Source organism: Dasypus novemcinctus, chromosome 31 (assembly GCF_030445035.2).
Source record: "Dasypus novemcinctus isolate mDasNov1 chromosome 31, mDasNov1.1.hap2, whole genome shotgun sequence".
NCBI classification, from domain to species: Eukaryota; Metazoa; Chordata; class Mammalia; order Cingulata; family Dasypodidae; genus Dasypus; species Dasypus novemcinctus.
In genome coordinates this window covers 46,186,274-46,198,632 of record NC_080703.1, presented here as the reverse complement: position 1 = coordinate 46,198,632, position 12,359 = coordinate 46,186,274, and the positions used below count along the sequence as shown (strand labels likewise).

General features: G+C 38.1%; 1 protein-coding gene across 3 annotated transcripts in view; it reads right to left on the bottom strand.

Moving 5' to 3' along the window:
* Positions 1–2,758: 2,758 nt before the first annotated feature.
* LOC101413072 (zinc finger protein 705F-like) overlaps positions 2,759–12,359 on the bottom strand; it is a 29,063-nt gene continuing 19,462 nt past the window's right edge. For all 3 annotated transcript variants that reach the window (XR_011647848.1, XM_071212894.1, XM_023584219.3), the window contains one exon: positions 2,759–4,893. Coding sequence is in view for 1 of the 3 variants with exons in the window: in XM_023584219.3 (XP_023439987.1) it covers positions 4,885–4,893 (9 nt within the window). In the remaining 2 variants the exon portion in view is untranslated. The remainder of the gene's footprint in view (positions 4,894–12,359) is intronic.

Genomic DNA, 12,359 nt, shown 5'->3' with positions numbered 1-12,359 from the left:
CTCTCACACAGTCAAAAAGGGCTCATTGGGTGCAGATGAAGCTCAGTGGCTGAGTAACTCCCTCCCATGTTTGAGGTCCCAGTTTTAACCCCTGGTAACTCCTAAGAAAGGGGGGAGTCTCATTAAATATGTAGTAAGCACACCCATTCCTAGCAGCATAATCAGTTGACATGACAATCTCAGAAAGAGGAAATTGGGGAGGGCCTAGGGATGTGTTGTAGGGAAGCACAGGTTCAGATAGGGCTTCATGCAGAAGTAGAGGGCAGACAGGACCCTGTAGCAGTTTGACCTAGTTATTAATTCCAAAAATAGATATTGGGCTATATTTGTAAACTGGTCTGTACTTGACTAAATTATGATTAGGGCTTTGATTGGGCTACATACGTAGGGTGTTGGGTCCCCACCTCTTGGTCGGTGGGGACTCACAGGTAAAAGACATGGTGCTCTAAAATATATTCAACAAATGCAATGAATGTCCCACGATGATAATAGAGGTTGTTGATGTGGGAGGAGTGGGGTGAGGGGGTGGGGGGTGTATGGGGACCTCATTTTTTTTAATGTAACATTTTTTAAAAACTAAAGAGGGCAAAATCAAACACTGAAAAAAGTTCTTATTTTCTTTTTTTTAAGATACATAGCTCACAAAAAATGTTACATTAAAAAATATGAGGTTCCTATATACCCCACACACCACTCCCTACTACCACATCATCGACCTCTTTCATAATTGTGGCACAATCATTGCATTTGGTGAATACATTGGAGCACTGTTCCACTGTATGGATTATACTTTACATTGTAGCTTACACTCTCCCTTAGTATATTCAGTGGATTATGGCAGGATATATAATATCTGGCATCTGCCCCTGCAGTATCATGTAGGCCGTCCCAAAAAAAACCCCACATCACATCTCTTCTTCCTTCTCCATGCCCTCAGCAACTACTGTGGCCACTGTCTCTGCATCAATGATACAATTTCTTCCATTGCTAGAGGCACAATAGATCTATAGCAGAATACCAATAAGTCCATTCTAATCCATATTTTATTCATCCTGTGGATCCTGTGATGGTGATGTCCACTCTACTTCTAAATCGAGATGGGACTTAGATCCCACATGGCTGATTGATGTGATTCTTCTGCTTGCAACTGTAGGCACTCTGGGTTCCCTGGTGTGGTGGTTGACCATCTTCACCTCCCTGTTAGCTGATCTGGGTAAGCCCAATGAACCTAAGAGTAGGTGTTGCAACTCTGCTGAGGCTCAGGGCCCAGCTGGGACATGGCCAGTACAGAGATTCAAGTCTTCTGAGTATACACCAATCCCAGGGCCTAACACAGAAGAGGCATGTGTAGAAAGTTCATATCTGAGTCCAATACCATCACACAAAGGAGCACAAATTCCAAAGTAGGCCCACTGGCAAGACACTGATCTCCAGAGCCATCTGCCATGACCATAGAGCTCATGTGTCTCTGTAGCCCTTAGAAGTACCAGTACCTGGGGTTGTATCTACTTTGGCTGTATCTGGGATCCTGCTGAGATGTGTGTAAGCATGACCCCTCTGATGACCTCCCAACTCATTTTGAAGTTTCTTAGACATATAGATTCATTTGTCTTCACCATTTTTCCCTTTTATTCAAGGTCTTTTTCTAGTTGCATCACCAGCTGGTGATTGGCAGTAATCCCTCAGTGCCAGGGAGGCTCATTCCCAGGAGTAATGTCCCATGCTGGAGGGAGGGTACTGCATTTGCATGCTGAGTTTAGCTTAGAGAGTGGCCACATTTAAGCAACATGGAGGCTCTCAGGAAGTAACTCTTAGGTACCCTGTAGCTCTAGGCCTAGTTGAAATTTTAGGCACATGGGCTCATAAGCATAGTGTTCCACAAGATCATGAAATGATGATATAGGACATGTTAAATTTCACCAAAAATTTAGAGAAGTATATAGTCTAAAATGTAAGCCATAATGTAAACCATAATGTGACTAAAAATCTAGAAAGGTGTACAGTCTAAAATATAAACCATAATGTAAACCCAAATGGAACCATGTTTGGTAGCTATTTTCTTTTATATATATATAATTTTTTCATTTTATTTTATTTTTTGGTAGCTATTTTCAATATTGGTACATCAGCTGTAGCAAATATAACATGACCATGTAAAAAGATCATTGCTATGGAAGTAGGAAAAGGGTTTGATGTTGGATATATGGGAGTCCCCTATAGTGCATATGTGACGTTACTGTGATCTAAAACATTTTGAAGACAAAATTTAAAAATTTAAAAGAGTTAGGGGTTTTGATGTTGGAGTTTGATGGTGAAGTCTTAAGCTGGAGCCCCTGGAAGTAAGCACACAGTGGAAAGAGAAGCTTTCCCCAGGAAGAGAAGAACCCTGAGTCCAGAAAGAAGTAAGCCCTGGGAAGAGAAGAACCCTGATCCTGGACAGAAGCAAGACCTGGGAAGAGAGGAACCCAGGAACCCTGAACCCTGCAGATGTCAGCAGCCATTTTGCTCCAACACATGAAAACAGACTTTGGTAAGGGAAGTAAATTATGCTCTATGGCCTGGTGCCTGTAAACTCCTATTCCAAATAAATACCCTTTTAAAAAGCCAACAGACTTCTGATATTTTGCATCAGCACCCCTTTTAATGACTAATACAGGCCCTATCACCCATATAATCCTAGCTGATCCTGAGGCTATACACATGCACTCAGGAGAACTGAAAGTGTGCAGCAAAGGAAACATCACAGCAGATACTAAAATGCCAGGGAAAATTCCTTTTATTTTTTAACTAGGACATCTTAAAATAAGATTTAATCCACACTCAAACATTTCTTGCAAAGTAGCACTGATGGGTGAACAAAATATTTTCAAATGTAAATATATTGCTTTAATATTACATTTTAATTTGAGATAGCATTTGTCAGGACATAAAATGGAAATAGAAGTTCAAGAATAAATGGGAACACACATTTCTGTTTGATTATGAAAAGTCAATTTGTGTATTTTTAAACAAAGAGTGACATGAACTCAGTATATATTTAGATGATAGTGCATTCACTTAAATGATATAGAAGTCTTATTTTAAAAACTGCAGTAAATGCAGTGTATTAGATATATCCTTTGGAGCTATGTAAATTTATGAGAAAAATGTGAAGAAGTCAAGTTAAAAATGTGCCAGGGTTATATAACTCTTAAAATGTCTTTTGTAAGTACAGAAGCAAATTTTTTGAAACCATTTATATAGCTTATGAAGGATAATTGCCTCCAATTGTCTCCAAGATAAAGTTTCTGGAACTATTCTAAACTTTTTATTCTGTTTCATAAAATTTCACGTCCTTGTACTTGCCTGAATCAATGGGGAATGTACAGTGACAGATATCATTCTAGACTCATCAATACTATATTAGTTTTCCAGGGATGCTTTAAGACTACCATATCCTGGCTGCTTTAGCAACAGGAATTTGCTATTTTAGTTTTGGAGGCTAGAGTACTAAACCAGGCCATCTTTCTTCCAAAGTCTGCAGTGTTCTGGTGGTGGCTTGTTGGCCATAAATCTTTGCCTCAATTACATGGTGATCTGCTTACTTATGTCTCCTCCTATTCTTTTTTTTTTAAAGATTTTATTTATTTCTCTCCCCTTCCCCCCTCCCAGTTGTCTGTTCTGTGTCTATTTGCTACATTTTCTTCTTTGTCTGCTTCTGCTGTTGTCAGTGGCACAGGAACCTGTGTTTCTTTCTGTTGCATCATCTTGTTGTGTCAGCTCTCCGTGTGTGCAGAGCCATTCTTAGGCAGGCTGCACTTTCTTTTGCACTGGACAGCTCACCTTACAGGGCGCACTCCTTGCGTGTGGGGCTCCCCTACACGGGGACACCCGTGTGGCACAGCACTCCTTGCGTGCATCAGCACTGCACATGGGCCAGCTCCACAAGGGTCAAGGAGGCCCGGGGTTTGAACCGTGGACCTCCCATGTGGTAGATGGATGCCCTAACCACTGGGCCAAGTCTGCTTCCCTCTCCTATTCTTTCTAATACTACTGTGTGGTAGTATTAAGATCAAGAAGATAAAGATGATCACTTTCAGTATCTGTTATAATTAACTCTAATAACAAAAAAACTCTTTCTTGTATAACCTTTTCATTCTTGGGTATCTCAGATTTCTTTTTTTATTTATTTTTTACACTTTTTAATTAAAGTTAATAGATCACAAAGAATGTTACATTAAACAACATTAAAAAAACATAAGAGCTTCCCATATACCCCACTCCCCACCCCTTACCCCATCATTTTTGTAAACTGTAATTTTTGAAGATATACATATAACAAAAAAAGTTACATTAAAAAATGAGGTTCCTGTATGCCACCCAACCCCCACCCCATTCCAACCACACCAACAAACTCCTCCATCATTGTGGCATACTCTGCACTCAGTGAACACATTTTTGAGCACTGCTGCACAGCATGAATAGTTTACCCTGTAGTTCACACTCTCTCCCAGTACATTCAGTGGGTTATGGCAGGATATATAAAGTCCAGCATCTCACCCTGCAATATCACTTAGGATAACTCAGGGTCCCCAAAATGCCCCCACATCACATCTTTTCTTCCCTCTTTCTGCCCTCAGCAACTACTGTGGCCACTTTCTCCACCTCAATGCTACAATTTCTTCTATTACTAGTCACAATAGTTTTATAGTAGAATATCAGTGTGTCCACTCTAATCCATATTTTATTCCTCCAGTCTGTGGATCCTGGGATGGTGATGTCCACTCCACCTCTATATCAAGAGGGGGTTTAGATTCCACATGGATGATGGATGCAATTCCTCTGCTTGCAGTACTTGGCACTCTTGATTCCCTGGTGTGGTGGTTGATCATCTTCACCTCCCTATTAGCAGACCTGGGTAAATCCAATGAACCAGAGAGTAGAAGTCACAACTCTGCTGAGGTTCAGGGCTCCAGCTGACACATGGGCAGTCCAGAGATTCAAGTTCCCTGAGTATGCACCACCCTAGCACCAACAACAGATTCAGTAGAAGTGACAGAAGAGGCATGTGTAGGAAGGTCACATCTGAGTCCAGTTCCATCACACTCAGGAGCACAAATTCCAAAGTAGGGCCCTCTGACATGCCTCAAAACTCCAAATCCATCTGCCATGACCACATACCCTGTGGATCTCCATAGCCTTCAGGAGAACCAGCACCTAGGGTTGTATTTACTTTGGCTCTCTCTGGGATCCTGCTGAGGTGTGCATAAGTGTGACCCCTCTGATGACTTCCTCTTTTTGGAAGACTCTTAGCCATATAAACTAATTTGTCTTTGCCATTTTCCCCTTTTATTCAAAGTCAAGGAGCAGTTTTTAATACTTGATTCAAGATGTAGGCTGAGATAGTCTGCTGGTCTGAGTTGACCCTTTTATTCAAGGTCTCTTTCTAGTTGTATCACCAGTTAGAGATTGGTAGTAATCTCAGGGAACTTTCAATAATCTTCCCACATAGACTGATGAGCAAAGGATTGAACACTTAGTGGTTCACAGTGGTCAAAAACAACCTCTGCATATTTATTAGCTGGCAGTTAATTCACATAGAAAGAGGTGCAACCCATAGGAAGACAGCAAGAATTATGCAATATATGCTATATAAAATATATTACCTATTCGTGTTTATGCATACATATGCACACATATATCAAGAACAGACATATATTGCTGTATAGTACAGGGGAGAGAGAAACCATAGATTTAGTCCAAGCAAGACCAAAATAAAAATATGAATAAAAAAATTAGCAACACCAGCAGTAAGCACCATAACAATTAAAAATAAGAATCCAAACATGGTAAAATATTTTAAGTCATCCAGAATGATCAGTTTTCAGAAAATGAAAGTGTTTCATACATAGGGGGAAATGCAGTGAAGAGGACTGGTCCATAACTATCTCCAGAAGTCTTTTAAATTAAGATATCAAACAGCTATTATATGTGTTCCAAGAACTAAAAAAGATCATATTTTATGAATGAAAAGACAGTATGGCTACAATGAAGAAGTAAGAAAAGGAATTTCTAAGAGGAGATAAAAATTATTTTAAAAAGAAATTTTAGTGTTGCTGAAACAGTGACTCATGAAAAATTCTGTAGAGTAATGCAACAGATAATTCAAGATGGCAAAAGAATGAATCTTGAAGTAATAAAATCCATTCTTCAGAACCCAACTAAAAATTACTGAGGGAAAATTAAGAGAATGTCAGTCATCTGTGAGAAATATCAAATATACCAACTTCCATTTAATTGGACTCCTAGAAGGAGAGAAGGTGAAGAAAAATATTTGAAGAAATAAAGACCAACAATGACCTAGATTTAATGATAAATGATATTCATATCTAGGAAGTTAAAAACAAACCCTGCTAGTATGTATACAGAGATCCACACATCACAGAGAAACAATGAAAAACAAATACAAGGACCCATACAAGGAACCAATGTCTAGAAGAGAGATGTGAACTCTAAGTTTCAGTGTCCTCAGCTCAGCCTATATCAAACCAACAATGGCTCATTTGAAAAGCAGGAATTAAAAATATTCTGTAAGGCATTTCACTTGTGGCTGTAGCCAGATAATCACAGCAAGGAAGAAATCATTTTTCAATTGCTCCTGGAACAGTTTATAATGAAGGGATACTGCAAAAACTGGTCCAGTTTGAGAGGAAACTGCAATTCAAGCAGAAGAATCCTGGAGAAACTCATGGAAGATCTGACCAATGATCACATGAGGTCACCTGATTTTGTTCATGTCCACATGCAGGGACAGGAAGCCCACTTCTCAGAGAATATGACCTTAAGTACTCATCTCATGGGAAAAAAATGTCAGCAAGAATCCCAAGAGGAGTATGAGAACACCCTTCCATGGCCCCCAAAATAGTCCCCTTCAAACAGAACAAGCAGAGGAATATCAACAGTTCTGTGATACTCCAATCAAGTAAATGACAATATTACTAATTGAGTCAATCAATTACCTACCCTGGTTATTATTCAGGAAGATAATAGCCCTAAGCCTGAAGAGGGGTGTGGAACTTGGGAGAACCTGCATAACTCCAGAAGAGCAGAGCTTGGCTCCTCTGTATCCCAGAAAGGATCCCTAGGAGGACTTCTCAAAATGTCCCAATGGAGGTAGAACCACAGTTTCTTCCCAGGATAGATCTAGCCAGCTCTAAGCCTGTCCCTACCAACCAAAGCAATTATAGAACATCCAGACATGGAATAAACCAAGACAGTGTCCATAGTTCCCCCAAATCATACAAGTGTGAGAACTGTCCCAGGATCTTTAGGTACCAGTTCAGCTAGATACCTACCAGAGAAGACACAGGAATGTGAGACCATTTGTTTGTGCTATGTGTCAGAAAGGTTTCTTCCAGACATCAGACCTCAATGTGCACCAGAAGATTCACAAAGTGGAGAAGCCCTTCAAGTGTGCACATGTGAAAAGCCCTTCAGCCAACAAACTTGTGAGCTCATGAGTATCAGAGAAGCTACTGCCAGTCTTCTACATATCACTGCCATGTGAGGACCCACAAGAAAATTAATCTCAAAACAGATTCTGCCACATCAAAAGCCTCCCCTGCTACTGTCTCCACACAAAATATATATTTTTAATTATACTGTATACCAAATCATTCCTGCAAAATGTTAATTATTTTAGTAGGTAGATCACTTAAATATTGCTTACTTGGATAGAATTGTGTCCTCTCCCTTCCTTTATTATGTGACACATTTAATCATAGTTTAATTCAGAAGAAAAAGAAAATTAAAATCAAGTATAATGAGAAAATCATGAAAGCAACAAGAGAAAAATGATGCATTACATAAAGTGGAGTATCAATAAAATTAATGGACAGTGGCCACAAAGCACTGGAATGACATTGTCAAAGCACTGCAAGAAAAAAACTGTCAAGCATGAATTCTATATCTAGCAAAATGAAAGTCAAATAAAGATAATCCAAGATAGACAAATACCAAATATTTAAGCTGTTGGCCTAAATAACAAGAATTATTGACTCACAATTTCCGAAACTAGCCATCAAAAATGAAGATGTCAGCAAGGCTGTGCTTTCTCAAGTCAGTCATTCTAGTGAATAGCAGAGCTTTATCACATGATTATGTCTTATATCTACGCCTCTGACTTTCCCCTGCTGGTGTTTGCCAAATTAACTCTGCGTATAAAGGATCCAGTAATAAGATTTTATTTACCAATAGGTTCATACCCAAATTAATTGAGATTAATAATAAGATTAATAATAAGGCATTTCTGGGGACAAATCATTTTAACTACCATACATGCCTTACAAGAAAACTGAAAGGAAGTACTCCAGACTGAAAAGAACTTACTCCATTGGGAAGCAATGAAGAGCACAAGAAATGATAAATATGTGTGTAAATATAAAAGCTTCTATAGGTATACATTTTCTTATTTTTTGTTTTATGAGAAGGAAAATTGTATAAATCAGTAATTATTACATGTAGCATTTGTAACATATAAAAAATATATATCATAACAACCTAAAGAAAAGGGAAAAGAAATAGAGGTACATTGGAGAAAAGTGTCTGTATTTCTGGATTGATCTGAAGTAGAATGTATAAAATAAGCTGTATTCCAATCTTTCAATTAGAATCTGAAAGGAATAACTAAAGGAAATGTTAAAAGTAAACAAATCAATTTAAAGGGTACACTAAATAATAACTTATACAAAACAGAACAAGAGAGAAGACATAGAAAATACTACTAATTTAGATTTATATTTAAATATATTTATATTTAGATTTATATATAAACTACTAATATAGATTTATAATTCCAGAAATGCCAACAACCCATTGAATGTGAATTGCCTAAACAGCCTAATGTTAGAGATCATCAAACTGGATGAATTTACAAGATCTAACTATGTACTGTCTACAAAAGACCCATCTTAGATTAAAGATACAAATAGAGTGAAAATAAAATGATGGGAAAAGACATATCATTCAAACAGAAACCAGTAGTGAACTGGAGTAATTATATTAGTATCAGACAAAATAGACTTTATAAGAAACATTACTAGAGACAATGATGGATATTTCATAACAAAAGAATGAATACATGAAGAAAATATAACTTTAAATATATGCATATTAATATCTATTCCTCAAAATACCTAAAATAAAACCCTGACACCTACCTCAGAGATAGTAGAAGGATGGGGCAAGCCTACTGTCTCATGATCTTCCCCAATTCAGTTCCTTATACTTTATACTGCAAGTTCATAATATTCAGCCTGATTTTTTTTTAAGAACGTTTTTTAATTTGGCTCATTTAGATCATTTTCTCCCTCTGAATGTCCAACCTATACTAGTTTTAGTATATACAGTTAATGTACAATGAATATTTTTCCACTAAAAAAGTAAATGAATGAATGGATGGTATCCCACACAGAGATGGAGAAGCAAGGGAGCACAGCATATTCTAGGACCTGTTATAAGTTGTTCCAAATGCCTTCAGTAGCATTTTCTAAACTGAACTCCTAAGGATGTTAATGGGTTTTCAATGAAAAACAGGAGTTCAATACTCAAAAGTTACATTCTGTTCTTTTCATGGCTATTCTTAATGCCTATTACTGTGTTTAAACTACTTTCCCCACTTTGACAAATTAAAATTATTTGTTCAGAATTTTATTAGTAACTTGTGAATTTCTCCTCAGAACCTTTTTAGAATATCCTGACCTCTAGTGTAGCATAACTCTGATGAGATGATAGGGGTGAGCCTGGAGAGATGAACTGTGGCCAGACCATGAGATTTTTGGTATGAAATGTTGAGGAATTTGGACTTTACTGTGAAGCCTACATAAACAAGTGAAAGATTTTTAATAGGGTTGCTATATTTTTAATAGCATCAATATAGAAAATGATTTGGAGAACATTCCATCAAGAGGCAGAGGAACTAGCAGAAATCTTGTGATAGAGAGCCAGGATACAAGTAATGAACACTTGGGATAAGTCTATAGCAGGAAAAACAGGGAAGAGGAAGGAAATTAAGAAAATGTATTTAGGGAGTAGCGTTGACACATCATCAATAAGTGCATTAATGAATGAGAGAGCAGGACATGTCAAGGAAATCTTCTATCTTCTGGCTTAGAGCATTGGTGGTAAGTAACTGCACCCTGACAGGGAAGAGGGGAAAGAACATTGTATGAACAGCTTTAGTTTGAGATGTCTATGAGAGTTCAACTGGAAATTAAGAAGTGGGGCTGAGGAGACAGTTCTCACTAGATGTGAAGAGCTGGGTTCATTTGTATTTTGATTCAGTTGAATCCATAATTTGGAAGTGGTCACTCCAAATTGTATTAGAGTGAGGGGTATATGGGCAGGAGTTTGAAATTTTGGCCATCAACAGGAAAGGGATAAATGGTGGAAGACTACACTGAGAAGGAAGAAACCAAAGGGTAGGAAGGAAGTTGAAATGGATGATATGGGTAAGTCAAGGTGGGAGTACAGAAAAATATATAATTTTGGATAGATTCACTAAGTTAGGCAGAAACATCTTCTTACCCATTTGACTATTCCTTACCTTAGGAGGTTAGAACAAATAAGGGTTAACTTGCCCAGAAACATGCCATGTTCCTCCTGTTGCTTCTACCCTGCTCCCACCACTCTCCATACAGATTCCAAAGTCCCATGTGATCTGCTTTCTTCTCAGCTCTCCAATTGCATTCCCAACCAATTTTCCCCACTCTCTCTTCTGTTCCTTGAACTGGGGAACTTCTTTCCCCATTTAAAGCATTTGCCCTTCCTGTGACTGCTGCCATGAAAGCTCTTGCCTTAGCACTTTGAATGGCTGCCTCCTTCAAATTCTTCATAACTAAGCATGAAGCTCACTTCATCTCCTCACATGAAAGGATATCTCTGTAACCTATACTTTATTAGTGATCATAGTAGTCTTTTTTTCTTTAGTGTGATTATGTTTTAACTTTATATTTAGAGATGTGTAGATTCATATTTACAGAAAAATTACAATAACAATTTAGGGAATTCCCATACAACATCCTGGCACCCACACATGGTTACTACTACTACCAACACTGCAGATTAGTGTGGCCCATTTGTTAAAACTGATCAACCAATACTGAAGCATTGCTATTAATGAAAGTCTACAGACGATAATTCTCTTTTTAATTCCTTCAAATCATTGCATGAAACAATGGTTATCTTTTCTGGCATTTAATTAGGCCTGCTGTGAATAAAGCACCATTGAGGTGACAGTGATTTACTATAATGCCAGTTTTTCAGTGTATTCAAGTGCACAACATTCCAAATTGTTGAAATGAGTAAGATCAAATGTGTTAAGATTTATTGTCATCTTTCCTCTGAGTGTATAAATACTCAACCCTGAAACAGTACAGAGTCACTCTCCCCTAGTGAAGCATGTAGAGTATTCACCTACCAACTCTTCCCTGAGTAGTAGGCCTGCCTGGGAGACTGGCCATGATTGTATCTTTTGGCCATTTGTGCTAATAAACTGTTCATTTACTACAAGATTTTTTGTGCCTGAGCCTATGTTCCCAAGATGCACTACAAAGCAACTTGTTCCACTGATTTAGGGGGCTGCAAGCAGAGTTCCTTGCAAATTATGGAATGGAATTGGTTGACTTTTTGGCCATTATTTTAAACTTTCTTTCATATCTTTTGTATGGTGGTGTCTTGAGCAATACAGGACCGAAGCATTTGTGTAGTAAACTGTCTACAGCTGACCACCGATCACAGTTTTTGATTACTGAATTCAGATCACTGAGTAATGGCTCTGGGGGGTTATTATTTCAGCCTGTTCTGCATAAAGTTGGTGGCAGCCAATGTTTCAACCTTGTCTACAATCCTGCATAAAGGTAATGCCCACATTTCAGGTACCTATGGCATGATGTCTACATCCTCTTGAGGAAAGGTATCAATGAATGGGACTTTAAGAATCTCCCATGAATACCAGGGAGCTGTCAAACTGGTTTAATCCTGAGATCAATGAGGTTGGGGCTACCAGTGCCTGGCTCATGGTTTCTTATCTCTTTTCATTCTGGAACCAGGATTACAATCAGGCCTCCAAGAATAATATTGTTGTGAGTGTGAGGCCATTCATTGTTTAGGAGATTATGAAAATTGAAGATGGAGATCTGCAGGTGAAATAAAAATTATGAGACATTAGAAAGATAACAGAGTAGAGTTTCCAGTACTCAATCCTTCCACAACAACTATAAGACAGGCAGAGAACATTTGAAACACCTATTTCAAATGTCCAAGTCCAGTATAACACTGTACAACATCCATGGAAGAGCAGGAGGAAAAGGCCAATAAACTAT